The sequence below is a fragment of the Vulpes vulpes genome, chromosome 3 (genome assembly GCF_048418805.1).
Source record: "Vulpes vulpes isolate BD-2025 chromosome 3, VulVul3, whole genome shotgun sequence".
Classification (NCBI taxonomy): Eukaryota; Metazoa; Chordata; class Mammalia; order Carnivora; family Canidae; genus Vulpes; species Vulpes vulpes.
Window position 1 is genome coordinate 81,788,953 of NC_132782.1, and position 21,495 is coordinate 81,810,447.

Below are 21,495 nucleotides of genomic sequence, written 5' to 3' on the forward strand. Positions count from 1 at the left end.
GCAACGGTTGAGGGCGGGGAGCTGGTCCCTCCAGTTCCAGCCCAGCTGGAGGCATATCTCTGGGCAAGCCCTCTGATAGGTAAAAGGCAGAATTGGACACATTCTGGGAGTTCTCGACCTCAGAACCCAAACCTTACTCTCCCCTCAGTAAAAGTTGAGTTTCTCCAGAGCTTTTGGGTTTCTCAAGATCATATTCTCTGAACTGTTAAGGAAATCGAAGAGCTTCTGGAAGTCACCTCGACTGGCTTCCGGAGAGGCAGAGTTGAAGTATTCTCCCATCAATCTAAATTCTCATAGTTAGAGCACATCCTAGTATACTAGGCACAAATCAGAACGGTAGTTCTCGTCTTTGTTATGTAGGATTCACCCTGCACACATCTTTGTCTTCCATACTTCTGCCAACAGCCCCTGTGAGGCAGGTAGTAATTAATATCTCCATTTTATAAAGGAAGAAACTGGAGCTCAGAGTCTTGGAGCTTAGTGTGTGTGTGATGTCATGACGTAAGGAGTTTATTTTTATTTTACGTGGGGCAGGCTCCCTGCAAGAAGCCCGACATGGGACTCGATCCCAGGCCCCCAGGATCACATCTTGGGCCGAAGGTGGTGCTAAACCGCTGAGCCACCCAGGCTGCCCGACGTAAGGAGTTTAAACATACCTATTTCCAGATACAAGTGGTGTAAATGATTATTGAAATATGCTTCCCCAGGACTCCAGTCTTTCCTCCCCATGTCACCCATTGCTCTGCCCTGACAGTCTCCCAATGGGAAGGGATCAGGGGTTGAGGAGCAGCAGGTGATGAATGGAGTGCTCGGCAGTGGAACTAGTATGTTCCCAAGCTGTGGTCCTTGGGTTGGTGTTTGATTGGGACCCTGGGCCATCACCGCCCCATGCACACCTTTCCCACTTTTTACCACTGGGGGGTCTAATTCCTGGGAAAGGTTTCCATCCTTGAGAAGGCCTGTCTGGTCTGCACATCCATCTTTCCGGTGTCTTCTTTCTGTTATCCCTCTGGCCACAGGTATCATAGCCTCCCCGGAGTGCTTACTGATTCTGGTACTGAAGGTTTTTGTTTTTTTGTTTTTAATTTTTTAAAAATTTTTTATTTATTTATGATAGTCACAGAGAGAGAGAGGCAGAGACACAGGCAGAGGGAGAAGCAGGCTCCATGTACCGGGAGCCCGACGTGGGATTCGATCCCGGGTCTCCAGGATCGTGCCCTGGGCCAAAGGCAGGCGCCAAACCCCTGCGCCACCCAGGGTTCCCTGAAGGTTGTTTTTTTGTTTTGATTTTTTTTTTTTTAAGATTTTATTTATTTATTCATCATAGTCACAGACTGAGAGAGAGAGAGGCAGAGACACAGGCAGAGGGAGAAGCAGGCTCCATGCAGGGAGCCCAACGTGGGACTCGATCCCGGGTCTCCAGGATCGCGCCCTGGGCCAAAGGCAGGCGCCAAACCGCTGTGCCACCCAGGGATCCCTGTTTTGATTTTTTAAGATTTTATTTATTTGAGTGCGAGACAGAGCACGTGCGTGTGCAAGAGTGGGGAGAGTAACAGAGGGGGCCTGATGCGGGGAGCAGAGAGCTTGATGCGGGGCTCGATCCCCGGACCTCGAGATCATGACCTGAGCCAAAGGCAGACACTTAACTGACTGAGCCACCCAGGCGCCCCTGAAGCTTGGTTTTCTACTTGTTTTCCTCCCAGGCTTTTGTGAGCACGGAGCTTTGTAAGTTATTCCCTTTTCTCCAGGTCAGCAAGGGGTCTCAAAGAGGGAGAGCTGCAGAAAAATGATGAAAATAAATTGCTTTTTGGAAAATAATTTAACAGCCTTCAAAATATTTACTCCTTTTGATCCAGAAATACTTCTGAGATATTTTTGGAAACTCCATTCTAAGGAAGTAATCTGAGGTACACAAAGATTTGTCTTGAAAGGCTGTCAAGCATCATGATTATCATGGCATTGTTTATAATAAGGACAATATTCAGCAAGTGCCTCTTATGTTCATAGGCTAGGATAACATTTGAGAATTTATAATGTTTGCAATTTCATATATTAAAAAAGCAACAAAATTATATTTAGTTTAAAACCAGTAATGGTAAAAACGAATTTATTATATATATATATATATATATATATATATATATATATATATATATATATAATAATCTGGTAGAAGGGACCCCTGAGTGCCTCAGCGGTTGAGCATCTGTCTCCAGCTCAGGGTGTGATCCCAGGATCTGGGATCAAGTCCCACATCAGGCTCCTTGCAGGGAGCCTGCTTTTCCCTCTGCCTATGTCTCTGCATCTCTCTGTGTGTCTCTCATGAATTAATGAATAAAGTATATATTTTTTAAAAATCTGTTAGAACAGGGGCACCTCACTGGCTCATTTTGTGGAGCATGCAACTCTTGATCTCAGGGTTGTGAGTTTGAGCCCCACTTGGGGTGTAGAGATTACTTAAAATCTGTAAAAAAAACAAAACAAAAACAAAAAACTGGTAGAAGGAAAAAGCAACTAGTACATATGTGGGTTGCATTCTTTTACTTCATGTTTTTAAATTTAGCATTTTTTTTTCAGTGATCATGTATTTTGTCTTAAAGATTTTATTTATTTGAGAGAGAGGGGGAGGGAGCGAGTGCATGCACAAACAGGGGGAGAGGCAGAGGCAGAGGGAGAAGGACAAGCAGACTCCCCGCTGAGCAGGGAGCCTGATGCTCAGGGTACGGGGCTTGATCCCAGGATCATGAGGTCATGACCTGAGCCAAAGTCAGACACTTAATCAACTGAGCTGCCCAGGCACCCCAGATCATCTATATTTTTAACTTGTTTTATTTCGAAATAGTTTCAGATTTACAGAAACATTGGCAAAAACCATGAATTCTTAAATACTCTTTAGTCAGTTTCCCCAAATATTAACACTTTACCATGTTTATCTCTCTCTATATCTATCTATCTATCTATCTATCTATCTATCTATCTATCTATCTATCTATAACTTAAAAAAAATTTTTTTCCCTGTGATACCTGGGTGGCTCAGTGGTTGGGTGTCTGCCTTTGGTGGAGGTCATGATCCCGGGGTCTTGAGATTGAGTCCTGCATCAGACTCCCTGCAGGAAGCCTGCTTCTGCTGCTGCCTATGTCTCTACCTCTTCTCTGTGTCTCTCATGAATAAATAAAATATTTTAAAAATACTCTTTTTCCCCTGATCTACTTGAGAATAAGTTACAGGTAGGCTGCTCATTTACCCCTAAGTACTTCAGTGTTTTCTAAAATTCAAGGATGTTTTCTTAAGTACAGTAATTCCTATCAGGAAATTCACACTGATCCACTGTTTTTCTGAATGTGAAATTTATTCATATTTTTCCATTCGTGTCTTTTATAAAAAATCTTTTCTTCCTTTTTCTTTTCTCTGGCCCAAGGTTGCATTTAACTGTAACTGTAACCACTCTTCTATGCCCCAAAGCAGATCATTATTTTTGTATAATATTTGCCCTTGACATTTTCCAAAAAGTCAGGCCATCACTTTGTAGTATGCCCCCCAGCATGGATTTGTCCTGCTGATAAGACAATGATAAGATTCAGACTATATTTTTGGCAGAATAGCACGGAAATAGTGCTGTGTCCTTTGGAGCACCATAGCAGGTGGTGGGCAATGTCACTTTGTCCCAGTATTAGAGCCGTTACCTTTGATCACTTGGTTATGGTGGTGTCAGCCCAGATTGCCCTCCGTAGAGGGAGGCAGTTTTCCCCTATGTAATTGGTGAACTTCTCATCAAACTTTGACCCACAAGATTTAGCACTCATGATCCTTGCCTGAAATGGTTATTAATATAGAGGTTGCCAATTGGTGGTTTTCTAAGTCTTTCATTTTATTAGTTGGTATTCTATAACGAATAACCTTTTTTTTTTATTCATCTGGGTATCCATTTATATATTTATATCAGTATTGATTTGTGTGCTGTTTGTTCTCATGGTTATAATCTGTCACCCTGGTATTTATCTCGGTGCTGAGACTGTCCCAGATTTGGCCGGTGGAAACCTCTTCTAGGACCCTGTTTCCTTTTGACACATCATCCCCTGTCATTCTTTGGGTACTACTTTATTCATTGGCACAGCAAGGTGATCCAGGCTCAGTCACTGGTTCTCCTGTACCAGTTCTGGGGTCCGCCATTCCTCCAAGGAGCCCTGGTTCCTTTTAATGGAGAACAGCGTTTAGTTAGAATCCAGGGTCTGGGAGATAGATAGGAGATACAATCCACACATGCACACATCCACCTGCATTCACACCTCCCATTCTCTTGCACACCGCCACTTTCCTTCTCTTTATCCACATTTGCGGCTCCCTTCTTCATCAGTAAGAGTCCCAGCTGCTGTGTATTTATTTTTAGTTTCTGAAGTAACACGTGAATACCATGAATACCAGCCGCCTCGTTAGGAAAGGACAGACGAAGCAAAGGCACGTTAGACACCCACCAACCCCCTCTAATTGCAGACACTCCCTAGAGAAAGTCACTATGGGTCACTTTCCTGGAGAAATATATACTTTTCCTTTTATCTCATTAATGGTCTCATCATGAGGATATAACTCTTTTTTTAATTCAGTATGTTTTGGCAGTCTTTCAGTGAGAGTACTATAGTTCCACCTACTTATTTTTTCTTAAAGATTTATTCATTCATTTGAGAGAGAGAGGGAGAGAATGAATGTTGGGAGAGGGGCAGAAGGAGAGAGAATCTCAAGCAGTCTCCCCACTGAACGTGGAGCCTGACGTGGGCTCTATCCCAGGATACCCAGGATCATGATCTGAGCTGAAATCAAGAGTCGGCTGCTTAACTGACTGAGCCACCCAGGCTTCTTCGCCTACTTATTTTTTAACTGCTGCATAGCATTCCGTTGTTTGGAATTAAAAACCTAAGCATCCAGGTTGGGGCCGTTCCCAACAGTGCTGCCTCAAATGTTCCCCTGGTCCCAGTGAGAGGTACAGCCCAAGAAGAGAATCACTGGACCCCGAGAGCTGGGCATTCGTTTTCCATGAGAAAACAGCTTTCAGATATTCTTCTGATTGAGTAAATAGCACACAACTGTTATTTTAAAAACCAAGCAAATAATATGTTAGGAAGTGAGGGAAAAAATTAAAATCTCATCCCTGAGATACTGTTTCTGTGACAATCCTCTCACACACCATTTTATGCATACATGTACATATTTTTCCATCACTGGGGTCAGAGCACATGTGCTTTTGTATTGTGGACACACAGTTATGTTGCAGCATAACTTACATACAGTAAAGGGCACAGACCCTCAGTGCACAATTTGGGAAATTTTTGCATGAATAGCCTCTCTGCAGCTACCACCCCAGAGCAGGATTCTACACATTGTCTGCCATGCCAGTAGCTTTCCTTGTGTCTCCCACTCATGACTCTTGCCCCAAAGCTGTATTGGCCAACAGCCTTTTTTGTACTGTCTGTCTGGTTTTGATATCAGGGTAATACAAGTCTCATAAAACAAGTAGGGCAGCCTTCTATTTTCTGAAAGAATTTGTAGAGAACTGGTGTAATGTCTTCCTCAAATATTTGGTAGACTTTATCGGTAAAGCCGTCTGCTTCTGGAGTTCCCTCTTATTGAAGGTTTTAACTGCTAATCTGAATCCTCTTAGTAAGCTGTTTCTCTAGGTTGAGCCCTGGTTGTGTATGTTTACTGAAAAATGTAGATACATTATCGAAATTATCAAATGTTGATGTCAAGTTGGTCAAAATTTCCCTTGTTATATTTTTAATCTGTGCAGAATCTAACGCTTTCCACACTCTGCTTCCCTGTATTGGCAATTTACGCCGTCTTGTCTTTTCTTCACTCATCAGTCTGGCTAGAGGTTGATGGTATGTGAGAGCAACGTTTTGTATCAAGAGTTATAAAAATTCAAACCTTCTTAAGAATTGAAGGATTTTTTTCAAAAGAGGAAAGGTTTCTGTTTCAAGATGCTTTTCTTACTATTTAGAGCAGACATCAGAGTGGACCTCAGAAAAACAGACACACATTTTTAATTCAGACTCCACTACTTGCTGGCTGTGTGGCCTCAGACCAACCACTTAAACCCATCGGAGCTCTGACCTCAGTGGCTAGAAAGAGGTAACAGTAACTTCTGGGCCAGCTGAGCCATGAAAGGGTTCCCCTGAAGCACTAGGCCCAGTGCCTGCTTATGATGGGCCCCCAGGCTGTGAGTCGCCAGCAACATGGGAAATTGGCAACAGCCCAGGGAGCCCTGGTGTTCCTCCATGTCCCTGGGACAGGCTGTTTCTTCCTCTCTGTCCCCACAGCACTCGGTAAACACTGGTTTTTACAGCAATCCTCACATTTAACTACAGTGTTATCTGTGTTTCCTTGACCAGAGCGTGAACTGCTGCACAGTGGGAAGTGTTTTCCTCGTCTTTTTCTCGCATGACCATATGTATTTAAGTGATCAAGCCTATTTTAATGAATGAAGAACAGGGAATTAAGTAAGTAATGGTACAGCAAATCAGTGGACTGTTGGGCAGCCAAGGAAAATATCATTATCAAGGACCCTCCAGCAACTGGAAAAATGTTTCACAAAATAGAATACGGCTGACCCTTGAACAACATGGGTTTAAACTGCATAGGTCCACATATATATGGATTGTTTTCAGTAAATACACAGTACTTTAAATATATATCCTATATCCTCTTATGATTTTCTTTCTTTTTTTCTTTTTCTTTTTTTTGAGAGAGGGAAAGAGCAGAGGTGGGAGGGGCAGAGGGAGAGAGAATCTTAAGCAGGTTCTGCACTCAGCTCAGAGCCTGATACAGGGATGGATCTCACCACCCTGAGATCATGATATGAGCTGAAATCAAGAATTGGATGCTTAATGACTGAGCCACCTGGGCGCCCCTTCCTTATGATTTTGTTAATGATATTTTCTTTTCTCCGGCTTATGTTACTGTAAGAATTCAGTATAGAATTCTTACCTACATAGTGTGTTGATTATTCTTATTGGTAGGGCTTCTAGTCAACAGTAGGCTTGTAGTAGAAACGTTTTGGGGGGGATCAAAAATTACACATGGATTTTTGACTATGTGGGGCATTGGTGCCCCTACCCCTCGTGATGTTCAAGGATCAACGGTACATTTTATCTACTTTTTGTATGAATGTGTATATGTATGCATATGTGTGATATATTTACATGTGGAAGAAATGAGGGAAAGATCTAGAGAGAAAACAGCTGTGTGGCTGGTCAGCTTCTGGCCTTTTATCCTTTAGCAAATAGCATTTGAGCAGGGGGAGGCTAGGACAGGAGGCGGTGAGACCCCTGTGGCTGGAGGCTGTCAGGCAGAGGCTGGAATTTCTGGGCACAAATGGTTCCTCAGCGTGGAGTCTGGAATTCCCTTTTCTTTCCGCCACAGTTTACAGATTCCTAGGCTTCCCGCTTGCAGACAGAGGAGCAGCAAAAGGACCATCAGGGAGGAGGAGCCTCTTGTGTCTGCAAACCGAGGTGGGTAGGAAAAGCACCACGCAGACGTGGTGCTGGTGTGCCTGGGGAACCAGGAGCCTCATTTACCCTGATTTTTAATTGATTATTTTTGTTATCTCCTTGTTAAAGCTGCAAGCCCTACTCTATGTGATGCACACTCTTCTTGGGGCCCGTGTTTTTTAATCCAGAGTTAGCATGTCCCCCTTTGTGCCTTTTTCAGAGCTCTGTTCTGAGCCTCCCTGTTTCTCTTCCTGTTTCCTGAGTCCTTAGGCTGAACCATGGGATCCCCTGTCATTGTGTCTTGTCTGCTTTTGCTGACCGTGAACTAGAACCCTGTGTGTTTGTGTGTTTCAAAGGGTTCAGTGAAAGAGACCCAGAAAACCAGTATTTATTAATTCAGGTCAGAGACTTGGAGCTTGCACCCCCCCCCCCCCCCCCCAGCATGGTCACCAACCTCAGCGAGTCCGGTTTAACGAATATACACTTGGTTGGTCTGTGTCACTGGCTCCTGGGGTGGCAGGCACTCTGTCATTAAGTTACCTGGCTTCCTGTTGATACATCTGTGATCAGAGCCCTGCATTACAGCTCATTCTATCTTCAGACACCTTTAATAGAAAGTTCTTGGACAGTATGTAAATCTCTGTCCTCCATTACCCAGGCTCACTTGTGCCCTTAGGGCCCTCTTCTTCCTCTATTTTCTGACTACCCAAAGAAGGGATGGGCCTGCTGCCTCTGAATCTTGTCTTTAGGGTAAATATCTCCAGTTCCTGTACTATTTCTCATGTGGCTTGTTTTGGGGACCACTCCATCTTGGGGACTCTTTCTGATTGTGTTCCAGTTTGTCTTTGGTGCTAAGCATGGAGCCCTAACTCTCTTCATGAGCCCTCAGTGTTTGGGGAGGCCATCCTGGTTTTGGTCCACCAATTCCCATTTCTGTAAAACATGGAGGCAATGTCATTGTCCCTGCTGAGGCTTGCTGCACGGACACGTTGTGTGAACTGAAACATGCCCTGCATAGGGAGGGTTCTGATTGCTCTTTAGGGGTTCACATCAGCTTGTCATTCCTTATTCCTGCTGATGCTCGAGAGGCAGAGTAAACTTCAGAATTGTTCTCCCCAGAACTTGAACTAAGGCAAGTCCTCCAGTTTCATGTGTTTCTCTTTTCCTCCTTTGTATTCAAAATTAATTGAGGCAGTTAATCAGGAGAATGAACTGGTATGAACTTATATTAGGAAAGCATGATGCTTTCTCCGGTGTCTCATTTACTCTGACATTACTGCCACACAGAGCACTTCTGACCCCAGATGTGGTGGTGGTGGGGTGTTCCCCACAATAAATGATTCTGTGACACCAACTGGGTATCCTACAGCTTAACTCAGTTATGACACTGTCTACCTGGAGCTGGTGTCAGAGTAAGGACTCAGTGCTGTGGGACTGCCAAAGACCAGGCTGTCACCTGTGCTTCTGATCAATCAGCAATAAATGAGGGTTCCCTGTAACACTCTCCTCAGGTTCAGCTCACACAACTCAGGGAAACACTAACATTTACCAGTTTATTAAAGGACACGATAAAGGATACAGGTGAACAACCAGATGGAGAAATATGTAAGATGAGGACTGGGAAGGGGCCTGGATGCTCTCTGAACTTTGTACTGTTAGGATCTTTGTGGAGGCTTCCTCAGTAGCCATGATCAGTCATTAACTCCACTTCTAGCCCCTCTGCCCTCTCTGGAGAAAGGGATGGGCAGGGCTGAAAGTTCCAAGCTGCTAACTGTGGTTTGGTCTGTTTGGTCACCATATCCCATCTAGGAGCCTACCAAGAACCACATTAGAACAAAAGGTGCTCCAAATGCTTTTACCGCTTAGGAAATTACAAGGCTTTTAGGAGCTCTATCCTAGCAACCAGGGGGAGAGACTAATACATATATTTTTTTCTATTACCTCACAGAACTCCTGTGAAGTATGTTGTGCCCATATATCATCCTGTGCTAACTTTTAATGGTGTTACTAAGTAGGCCCACAAAAAGCCCTGAAGTATTTACCAAGGGTGTAGGGAGCTGTGGGTTCACTCCACTTGGAGTTTAGGCCAGGTGGCCACAGCCCCAGAGGGGGTGGTAGAAACCAGCCCACGTAGCTCTCTGTGCCAGCTGCAGTTCCAGTGGTCTGTTCCCATGAGGCTTGGTCAGCTCAATTTGTGCTGAGTGATGCTGGCTCTCCTGCCTGCTTCTTGCCAAGTCATACTTTCACACATCAGTTTTCCTGGCTTCCTTCCTCTTTTACATCATTGCATCAGACACAGTGCCAGTCATGTGTCTCCACACCACACCACACCCACAGGCCCTGTTACATAGGCAGAAAGGTCATCAGCTGGGGGCACTTATTGTCCACTGTGGAACATTGGCCAGGGCGTGTCCTAAGGTAGGATGACTTGGTCAAAGCCTCATGATTGTGTTGACATGGTGGGAAGAAGCACTGTTGTCCAGGTTCCCACCTGTGACATAGTGGTAATCATACCACATCCCTGCCTGGTTGTCCCTGGCTGCCCAGGGCCCAAAGACCCCAGACATGTAGAGGGCTCCTGGGCCCTCTGCACACTGGTCTCAGTGTATTTCAAAAGGCTTATCTCTTACTGAACACCTTTGCACCACACACACAAATGCATCCATCATACCACAGTTGAGTCACACTAGATTCTATTGCCTCTGCTAGTCCATATTCCAGGCCTTTAAATGTGCTTCCTTTATCTAACTTCTCCTAGCTTCCTTATCTGGCTGGTGGACCCAGGTAATTTTTCATGACTCAGCTCATGTGTTAGTCCCTGGATGCCCCCTCTTTGTGTAGGACCATCTTGTCTTCCCTTTCCTCAGAACTCAATTTTTCCCTGAGGTGTTATACCTACTGGGACACGCTTGCAAATGACAGCAGTGAGTTGGCACCCTCCATCCCCCACCTTCATGGTGACTGATAAAAGAGAGGATGTTAATAAGATTCAGAGTATAACATTATTCCCAGATTGTCTAGGATACAATCCCAAATCACCATACTAAAAACTAGGAAAATGTCAACTTGAATGAGAAAAAAAAAATCAACATTAACATTAAGGTGATGTTGATGTTGGAATCATACAAGATGTGAAGAAGAGCCAAACAGACATCTTAGAACTGAAAAATACCATAGTGAAAATTGAAAGCTCTGGATGGCTCCATAGTAGCATGGTGAAGACAGAGTGAGGATAGAATAGCAGAATTACACAATTAATGTCAAGCAACAGAGAGAAACTAGACAGACTGAAAAAAGTGATCTGAGCCTCAGGGATTTGGGGGACCAGTCACAAAACATATCTACGTCATTGTAGTTCCAGGAGAGGAGAAAGAGGGTGGGCCAAAAAGGTATTCAGAGAAACAGTGGCTGGAAGGCCTCCAGCCTGCAGATTCAAGAAGCCGAATGAACCGGAAAAATGGTAAATCCAAAGATATCCACCCAGATGTGTCTTGGTTTGGAGGATAAACTTTGTGGGCATGCTAGCTAGAGAAGAATCTGTTCCACGGCTTTCTTGGGGAGGCCCTTCCCCTGAGCATTCCTGTCTCTGGAAGATAAGCTATCAGGCTCAAGCAGGCTCAGCTGCCTTGAAAGTTTCCCCTCATCTTGAAACCACTAATCCTTGGCAGAGGTTTGTGAACGTGAGTAGATGCTGTTCCCACTGCGGCTGGGGGTGGATGCTAAGCAGTTGTCACTGGCGACTGTTTGCCACTGGGTGACTTGCATGCCAAAGGGACCAACGACATCACTTGCTCAGGCCGCTCACCCCAGTGTCGAGCGCTTGTCGAGTGCCAAGTTGCTTGATCAGTCTTGTTTACTGATCAGAAATTGCATACAATAAATGCAGAGCTGCAATTACTTCCTAGAGGATGATTTTATCCTGCAGTGTTGTAAACAGTCAGATAGAGAAAGGGCCCTTCTGCCTTGTTTGGATTTTCAGAAGTGCTGGGATGGGTTGCCCTTGGCCCGCAGCATCAACTGTTGAAATTCAGGAGGAATGGTTTCTCTCTTATATGTCTAGCCGTTTATGTATGTCCTTTCCCATATGTATATTGTCTTTTATAATAAAAATGAAAACTGTGTACAGACCTAATTTATAATAAAAGGTCAAATATGATATGGTCTGTTCAGGGTAGCAGGACCTAATTGGCTGGTCTTTTGATCTGCCCTTTTTTCTGTAACTAATTTTCCAGATGAGAACATGAAAGCCTGTAAGGGGTTTGCTCGGAGTCCCAGCCAGCTGGCGGCAGGGCCTGCTCTAGTTAAGAAATTGCTCTGTTTAAACATGTACATTTCATTTTTGGTTTTGTTTTAGTTTCTCTTGCTGACAAATGTTGCATTTGGCCCAAAAGCTCTGCATTGTTCAGTGTTCCTCCTTTTCCCTAAATGTGGAAAGAAGAAACAATCTACAGATTAAAGACCCTTCCAGGGGAGAAAGAGGACACAGGGCTCTCCAAGTCTCCTTGGAGTGTCTTCAATAGACTGTCACCCTGCCACATTTGACTCGGAGGACACTTGTCAGGCAGGACGTCCAAAATGTTCTCATCAGAATATTTCCATAGCAGAGGAGAGTGATTTTATACCAGACCGGGCAGAGGTTCCTAATTTACCAATGCAGTGGAAGTCCCATCTGTCAAACTCCACATGAAGCATACCAGCTTGTGTTGCTTCACGATTTTTAACAAGATCTTGCTGCCTTTCTTTGGATGACTTGTATCTTTGCCAAGCTGGGATTTCAGTGGTGATTTGGACCTAACTACTTCATATATAGAGCTGTTAGATATTCTTTTTTGGGCCTGGGGATACCATGGAAATTTTACCAAGATACCAGGGGCTCTGTGAACCAAGGAAGTTTGGCAGTGTCTCTCCTAGTGGATTACCACGTGGGCACACTACCAGCCCCAGATTTCTCTTCAGTCTGCTCGTTTTGTGTTACCAGTGCATGCAAATTCTACATTTCGTCGGTCATAATATATTCATTGGCTCCCCAGCCATTCTGTGGATAGTTATCAAGCATTAGATTGTGTGTCAAGCTCCATGCCAGGAAAGTATGACCCATGGGAGTGACGATCAAGTTGAGGTCGTCAGACCCCCAGGTCTGAAGCCAGAAGCGACTAAAGGAAAAGCAGCTTGTACACATGTAAAGGCACTGGGGCAGGGATGCAGAGGCTCAAGCAGAGGAGATGGGTGGGTGTCTGTGTGAGCTTCAATGTGAAAACAGTGGCTCTGTATGGAAATCATGGTTTAACAGCCTGTTTAAGGCTTCAGCCCCAAGTACACTGGTCCTGTCCTAGTATGTGAAGCATAGGGGTAAGGATTTTCCTTAACTTCCTTGCCAGTCCTCCCTTTCCACCATGTGCCAGACACAGAGGTACCTACAATACTATTGTTTGTTCAGGAGCCCACAGCAGAGCAGGGGAGAGACCCGTGTCTGATGAGTCATCCTGCTTAGACGGGTACTGAGCACAGGCCTCCCCTGGGAAGCTGGAGCCCCTTTCTAGTTTTTACTCGGGTGAGCTGCACACCTCCTGGGAGCCTTCAGTTCCCCACAGTAGAAGGAGGCCTCAGATAAAATGATCGCCTGGTCCTTCTACTGCTCCTCTGCAGCTCTTGTCTGAAGTTTTATGCCTTGTAGTCAGTGCTGCTGGGGACATTCTCAGTGCTTTGGGGACCCCTGAGTACTGATGTTGTCCCGCTTTCTGGTGGGGCCATAAGGCCAGAGCCCCACCCTGGCATGCTGCAGGGAGTCGGCATCCCAGCAGACAGCACCTAGTCGTTTCCATGAGGTGCGAGAGTGCATGGGGTCCTTACTCTGAGCTTGAGGAGAGTAGCCTGGATGCTGAAGGATGCAGTAAATGCGAGTATTAGAGCCAGAGTGAAGGAGAGTGAACAAAGCCTCAGCAAACTGCAGTAGTGATGCTTTGCAGGTTGTAAAGCCACTCAGTAATCTGTGTGACAGGTGTTGCCAACCCACCTGCTCCAGAGTCATGTGTTCATCTTTTGTTTTTTAAAGATTTTATTTATTCCTGAGAGACACAGAGAGAAGCAGAGACACAGAGGGAGAAGTAGGCTCCACGTAGGGAGCCCAATGTGGAACTCGATCCCGGGACTATAGGATCATGCCTTGAGCCAAAGGCAGACACACAACCACTGAGCCACCCGGGTGCCTCGTCCCCTGTTCATTTATTCAAGTTGATATTAGGTGCCCACCATCTGTCAGGCTATGAACAATGTGAAGTCTCTGTGCTTGTGGGCTGACCGTACAGTCAGGGAGATGGCCAATGGGAAGAACGGGTAACATAATGCCAGGTAGTGATCCGTGCTGTGAGTGGGCTCAAGGAGGGAGAATAACCAGAAACTATACTGAGGAAGAGCCTCTCTGAAATGGTGACATCCCAGCAGAGACCTGAATGAAGAGGGAGAGAAAACCCTACAGATCACTAGAGGAACAGAGTCCAGGCCATAGCATCAACATTTGCAAAGGCCCTGAGGCAGGAGCAGACCTGGAGGCTTGAGGGGTAGCAGGGAGGCTAGTGTGACTGGTGAGGCGTGAGGAAGGGTGAGGGGCCAGACCTTATGGAGCCTGTAGACCAGCTAAGGCCTTTAGATTTTGTGCTGAGTACGACATGGAGCCATCTGAGGCTTTGCTTAGGGACATGATCTGGCATATTTTTAAAAAGGCTCCCTCTGGCTACTGTGTGGAGCAGGCCCCTGAGGAGTCTGTGGTAGTGGCCTGGGCGGCTAGAACCAAATGTAGCATGGGTGGGACTGTGGATCCCCTGCCCTCCAGCACACCATCCCTGCAGAAGTGCCTGTGGGACCAGCTTTCTCAGGTGGTGCAGGCAGCTCACATATGTGTCAGGAAATAGTCACTGGTCATTTTGCTTCATGGCTACAAGTCTCCTCTCAGTAAAGGGGCTGGGTGACCTGACCGAGAGGGAGAAGTGTGGTGAGACACGAAAGTGACATTGGCTGCCTGCTGCTACGTGAGGGATGCTGGCGGGGCCTTTCCTGTGTTGCCCAGACTCAGAAGGTCTACGTGGCATGACTCTGTGGGATGGGTCCTCTCCCTCCATGGTTCTGTGAGAGCTAAACACACAGAAGGCTTGTGGGCGTGCCAGACAACACTGGCAGGGCTGAATAGGAAGACGGGCTGAACGAACATTGAATAAATATTCAGCGTGCGTGAGTTCATCCTTAAATATAAACAGTGCTCTGTGTGGGTGCTAGAGTTAAATTTGTCCTGTAGCATCAGAGAGCAAAGAGGATGCGTTGAGATTATCGCAGGAACTCGGCTGTTAGAAAAGCACCTCGGATGAATGAGAAGGCAGAGGGCCATGTTCGAGGGTCCGCTCGGAGTGGGCCCATGCCCTGCAGGCCCAGGGAGGGCAGAGCTGGTGCCCGGGCCCTCAGATGTGAGTACAGCTGGAGGGGGTGTGGGAGGCCCTGGTGTTTCCCAGCAGCAGGGACAGTGGATGGAAGTCAGATGTGAGGCAATCTCCCATGCCTGAGCTTATGAGATGTGAGGAAGGCTTCCCCACTGAGGCTGGGAGCCATGGTTGTGGTGCAAACAGCCCTCTTGGTAACAGCGGTGATTGCAAAATGGAGCAATGCGGTTGCAGAGCTGAGCTGGCCTCATTAAAGGCAGAAGTGTGCTGCCGGGGCTTTAGGTGCTCCACACTGACCTTCATGGACTCAGATCTGCTTCCCTGCCAGGTTTCAGTGGCAGCAGCGCCAGCTGGGCATCTTTCGAGGGAGTGAACGAGGTTGGCGTCCCCAGGACCACTCTCAGGGTCAGTGATTCACCAGGACTCACAGAACTCAGAAAAGCTCTTTTACCCCCATTACAGTTTATTATGACAGAAGGATGTAGCGTGAAACCAGCAAAGGGAAAGGCTCCACAGGGCTGAAACTGGGAGAAACCAGGCACATGCTTCCAGTTGTCCTTGCCCACTGGAGTCCTAGGGGTTCAGTGCTCCCAGCAACTGTGCATGGCCACATGTATGGAGGATTAGCAACCAGGGGAGCTCCTTGGTGCCTTGGTGTGCAGGGTTTGTATCTGGAGTCAGCCTTGGAGGCGTGGAGCATTGCGTTTCTAACCTTATCTACTAGGTCTCCAGCACCCCGGAGGTCAAGTCCAAACGATGTGATTCAGAGCCCTAGGCGGTCATTCTGAATGACATAGTTAGCAGAAGCTATTTTTGTGGCCCAAGGTCCCAGGGGTACAGAGACACTCATCAGGTGGCACATCACAAGGCTCGGGAGTGATTTCCCAAGAGTCCTCCAGGGGCCAGTCCTAAAGGTCTTTGGAATGTGCAGGGTGTGGGGCAGCCCAGGGGGAAGGATTTGTCTCCAAGCGACCCCCACTGTGATGGGGAACCAACCCTTCTAAGCCCTTGTGGGGCTGGAGGGTGCTCAGTGGTCCAGGGAGTCTGTAGCTTCCATTCTCTGTGTTTGCAGGGGACCCAGTACCAGCTCCAGCTGTAGGATACCCGTGGACATCATGGAGCCATTTGCTGCTTTGATTTCGGTCCAAGGGTGTAGCCATGTCATGGAGGGGCCAGCCGTGTGTGGGTCCAGCAGCTTCTGTCCACAGTGCTTTGCCCATTGCTGCTACTCCTTGGGGCATAGAAACCCTGGCTGAAGCTTTTGGGACTCAGGGTGCCCCCTTGCAGGCTTCAGGCTACTCCCCCACAGGCCTCAGGCTGACCCTACTTCTCCCAGCTGATACCTGATCTTTCTCTCCCCTGCAGCTTCCTGTCAACATGGGGGACTCCAGTATGGATGCCAGTGCCACCGTATCTGAAACTGTGGTCGAAGAAGTGTCTCTTTTCAGCATGACAGACATGATTCTGTTTTCACTCATTGTGGGCCTCCTGACCTACTGGTTCCTCTTCAGAAAGAAAAAAGACGAAATCCCAGAGTTCACCACAATTCAGCCAATGTAAGTGATCCAGCTCAGCATCCCTCTCTCAGCCTCCTGGGGCCCGTCCATCAATCCTGGCAGCGCCCTGTCCGTGGGCCTGGGTCACGAGGGAGCCAGGCAAGAGATACGGGCTTACTTGCAGCATTCTGGGTTGAATCGTGAATGGTGCCTCCTTGGTGCCCTATGCTTCAGATCTCCCTTGATCCCTTGTGTTTGCACATCGTGTGGGGACTTACAGGGTTCTTTCAGGCCTGTTTCCTGTTCATGTTTCTCGATGGAACCTCACAAGGCCTATTCAGAGTAGAGGGCACTGTTCCATGGGTAGATTATCTGAGGCTTGGGGACATTAAAGATCATCAGAGCTACAGTGGCACCCAATTAATATTTCACTCCAGGATCTTATCTCGAGAACCGATGGGGCAGAGAGGTGCTGTTTGCACAGGGCCATACAGGGAGGGAGATGCAGATAACAACTGCCTTTCAGTCCTGTGGCCTTACTGGTGGGGACAGGGTGGCGCTTCGCTGCTAATGAGTCTTTATCCCCTCCTGCTTGCCGGTGTCCCTCATCAAACGAAGAGAGCAATCTCAAGCTTAGAGCTCGGGGGGCGACAGCAGAGGAGGAGAACTGGTTTTCTCCTCTCCTTGAGCCCCACATTGAACATTTCTGTGACTGGATGCGTGGAGAGTTCTTGCTCACCCTCAGGACACCACTGGGTGTGGCAGTGTCTGCCTGGAGTTTGCGTCGGATCCCATGGATCAGGGCTCAGTGCCACAAGCTCCCCGTCTCAGACACCTGCTGCGAGTGCCCTCATTACCTGTGCTTCCCACCAACCAGCTCTAAGTCAGAAGTTCCCAGAACCCCCTCCTCAGGTGTGATTCATTTGCTAGAGTGGCTCGAAGAGCTCAGGGAAGCAGTTTACTTACTAGGTTATGGGTTTATTAGAAAGGATGTAAGTCAGGAACAGCTAGATGGAAGAGGTGCAGGGGACAAAGTATGAGGGAGGCCCTGGAGCTTTATGCCCTCCCCCTACGAAGGGGTGGCAGGCGGGGAGCACCATCCTCCGAGCACCTGCAAGGAAGTATTCAGCAACCTAAAATCTGAAGCTCTCCAAACCTTGTGCTCTTGGGTTTTTATGGAGGAGTCATTACATCAGTGCAGTTGTGACTGATGAAATCATCTGCCACTGAGGGTTCATTCACCCTGTGGCCCCCTCCCCTGCCCAGAGGTCAGCAGCAGGCCTGAAAGTTCAGACCCTCTGATCACATGGTTGGTTTGCCTACCAACCAGCCTTGTTCACAGGGGCTTTCTAGAAATTGCTTTATTAACATAAATTCCAGTGTGGCTGAAAGAGTCTGGTTATGAAGAATGGGAGACACCTCTGTTGCTCTTCTCACTTAGGAAATGCCAAGGGTTTTAGGAGCTCTGTGCCAGAAACGGTAAAGACCAAATACTTATTTATTATAAGTCACAATGTCATAGACAGTGTCCTGCTTGACCTTACTAATAACATTGTGTTCTTTTAACTTTACTGATTTTTTTTTTTAACCTTCTATAAATCTTCCTTGGAAGAAGGTTTAAGCAAAAAGAGTCTAGCCTGGAGCAGGTCTCAGGTACAGGCCCCAGGGCCACACTGAGGCCAAATTCCCCAGGCTGGGCAGGCTGGGGACTCAGGGTCATATCGGCTTCTAATTCTCTGTTCCAGTTGTGGTGACTATTTCCTTTCCTGGAAAAGTTACAGCCTTCAGACATCACAGCTGATATTCAGAGAACACGGTCCTCATGCCACGGACAGCACAACAGTTTTCCATTTTAGAAAGCTCAGCAAATCTCTCCCAAGGTCCCACTCTGTCCTGGGGTGCCACGAATGAAACAGAGGAAGTCTCTTGTTCATTGAGCTCACAGACTGGTGCTGGTGGGTCCTGGGCAAGACCTTCCCTTCATCCTGCCTCAGTCTCCCCTCTGCAAAGTGGAAGCAGTGACTACATCCCCAAGGGCTCAGGTGAGCATTAGGCGAGGTGACAGTGAAGTCACCTAGCACATTCTTGATGCCGGTGGCTGCAGAGTGTGTCAGAGCATATTTTGTGTCAAGCCCTGCACTGAGCCCTGCAAGAAGATCAGGGTGGTTTTACATGAAAGAACATGCGCAGTCAGGATGTTGGGAGGGACTTCATAGAAAGGCTTTAGGAAATGCTCTCGTGTGTGTTGTCTAATTGGGGCCTTTGTAACAGTCTCACACACGAGGCAGGCCAGAGACACGGGCTTCAGAAAACTAAGGAAGGACCGGGAAGGTGTGCTGAGGGAGGCTGTGTGGAATGGCCCTAGAAGGTGCCATCATACCCTGGGGCTTGGAGTGGGGATGGCAGGACCAGCCGATGGGCAGGAATCCAGACTCCTGTGCTGTGGCTGGTCCAGGTCCCTTCCTGGGGTAGAAAGTATTCGGGGGAAAAAATGTGGTACTCGAGGTAAGGGACCCTGTCCGGTGGCCTGTGTTTCCTCTCCTGTGAAGCAGAGGTGTCTTCTGCACTTGTGCCCCGAGTGAGGACATAGGTGTGCCGTGGGAGCAGGTGGAGCCACTGTCCTCCCCGTCACCTCTCCGGCCTTGCAAGATGTGCCTGAAATAAAACCAGTAGACTGGGAGTGCTAGTGGCTCATAGGTTCTGTCTCTTTGCCAAGGCAGGAGATTGGGTTTCCTTCTTTTTAATGGTGAAGTTCCAGCTTCTCCATGAGGGGTCTACACGCTGCCCAGCGCCTCTTGTCCTGTACTAGACCGTGTGGAAGCCTGCAGGGGCCAGGTTGCCTGTGCCCTCTGCAGGGACCCCTTCCCAGTGCAGTGAGTCTAGGCCCCAGAGTCAAGTGACAAAGGTTTGAGTCCTGCCTCTATACCCCCTAGTGGTCATGTGACATTTCCCACGACTTAATCTTCTCGAAAACCGTGCCTTTGGCTCTTAATGGAGCCTTATCTCCTGGGGCTGTAAAACTGAAATGCCGTAATCATCAGTGAGTGCTCTGCCCAGGTCCATGTGCAAATGGCCATGGCCCTGCCCCCGAATGAGACACGTATTATTATTTTTCTCCTTACTATTAATATCCTGCCCAGTCTAACCAGAGCCCTTCAAGGAAGGCTTTTTATCACCCCACTTTGCAGATGAGTCAGTAACCTAGGACTGAGATCACCTAACTTACAGGTAGCGGAGCCAATCATCAAACCAGACCTGCAGACTCTGCAAGCCACACTTCCCCCTTCGTCACAATGCCCTTGGCCTCTTGTGATAGTGCCACACTTCCCCCTTCGTCACAATGCCCTTGGCCTCTTGTGATAGTGCCGATGCTCTATTCAGGCCTGAGAAAATGGACTCAGAGAGGTCCCTCAGCTGGGATCCCGGGGCCACAAGCCTGGCCCTCCTGCTGTAAACCCCGCACCTCTGTCCCTGACCACTTTGGTCCCCAGCCAGCACTGGTGGTCCTTGCCGCAGCACAGAGCCTCTGCGACCACCAGCTCCATGGGGAATCACAGGTCCCCACTAAGCAGTGTGGGGACTGTGCGTGGCCCCGGGCTGCATGGTTAGCATGGTGTGGAGCCGCAGATGTGGACTAGGCAGTCGGAGCCTTATGGAAGTGTGTTCTTTAGAGCAGTGGAAGGATCACATCCTGATCAGGGGTTCCAGGTGGGCTGTGTGGGGGATGGGTGAGAGCTGTTGGGAGGTGGGTAGAGGGGGAGCTCCAGGAGGCAGGCCCGAGAGAAGGGAGTCCCAGGGCCTTGCATAGTAAAGGTACAGTTTTTTGTTTTTTTAAAAGATTTTATTTATTTATTCATGAGAGACACACAGAGAGAGAGGCAGAGACATAGGCAGAGGGAGAAGCAGGCTCCCTGCTGGGAGCCCAGTGTAGGACTCAATTCCAGGAACCTAGGATCATGACCTGAGCCAAAAGCAGACGCTCAACCACTGAGCTACCTGGGCGCCCTGCAAAGGCCCAGTTGATGGGACACAGGGACCTGGGTGTGAAGAGCCAGGGGGAGTCTGTGCATAGGGCAGCCACTCAGAGCCAGTTTGGGAGTTGGGGAGACAGATGATGCCTCTAGGAGTAGCTAGGCAGGGCTGGGGAGCTGAGCAGAACCCAAAGTTAAGAGATTTGGACCCTTTGTAAGCAGTGGGGGTTGGGGTGACTAGGGAAGAGAAAGGCCTCCTTGGTATCCTTGGTATAGCTTTTGAACTTAGACTATCCAGCTGACACTGATTTGACATTGGCCAGTTGCATGTGGCACTTCAAGGCTTATTTTGTCATCTGCGGGCATCCATCCACTGGACCTGGCACAGGTATTGAAAAAGGCCCTTGTCTTCCCAATGCCCTTGACATTTCCATGTAACTTGTAGAACCAGCTTGTCAATGTCCACCAAAACCAAAGGGGGGGATAAAGCCAACCTTACTGGGGCTTTAGTTGGGATTGGATCATATCTGAATTAATTGGCACCTTACAATATGGAGTCTTCTGGTATACGAACACAGTTGTATGCCCTGGGGAGGCCTTTTGAACTGTTTATAATAGCAATTAAAGGCTTGTTAAAGAGAGCAGCACATTCTCTTAATGATGCTGGTAATAACTCCAAAAGTGGCTCTTTCCTAACCACTTCCACGTAGTCCTCAGCCTTCCCCCAGCTTGTGCCCTTGGACAGAGAGTTCCATGCCAGGGTGGCTCCTGGTCGAAGGCCACCCAGGGTATGTTGGTTCCCATAGGAGTCTGAAGCTTCAGGGGTCCCTGGTGTGCCCACTTTGCTCACACATGGAACATAGCAGTCTGCATAGATCCCCCATCTTGTCAGATGGACATTTGTATTTCTGCCTCCCATAGTGCAGAGAGGGCACCCATCCCTGTCTGGGACCCTCGAGTGGGACATTCAGAGAATGGCTGTTGAATTAGTGCTAAACCTGTTTCTGCGGCTGCCTCTGGGGCAGACTAGCCCACAGGCTGGCCTTAGCTTACACAGGTGTTTTAGATTTTTAAATTAGAATATTGTTTTAAATTAGAACATTTAGGGGCACCCAGATG

The 21,495-nt window shown here is 47.8% G+C and overlaps 1 protein-coding gene across 19 annotated transcripts in view; it reads left to right on the top strand.

Annotated features, from left to right (window-relative positions):
- The window catches only part of POR (cytochrome p450 oxidoreductase), a 68,094-nt gene that overhangs the window by 24,539 nt on the left and 22,060 nt on the right, over nucleotides 1-21,495 (top strand). For 7 of the 19 annotated variants that reach the window (XM_072752905.1, XM_072752893.1, XM_026019477.2 and 4 more), the window contains exon 2: nucleotides 16,275-16,465. In XM_072752905.1, coding sequence (XP_072609006.1) covers nucleotides 16,287-16,465 — 179 coding nt within the window. In that variant the 5' untranslated portion in view covers nucleotides 16,275-16,286. Of the gene's footprint in view, nucleotides 1-5,993; nucleotides 6,125-6,383; nucleotides 6,493-7,414; nucleotides 7,504-14,011; nucleotides 14,937-15,237; nucleotides 15,315-15,585; nucleotides 16,092-16,274; nucleotides 16,466-21,495 lie in introns of those variants that run through there. The other 12 variants (XM_072752907.1, XM_072752899.1, XM_072752898.1 and 9 more) reach the window with 9 other exon arrangements.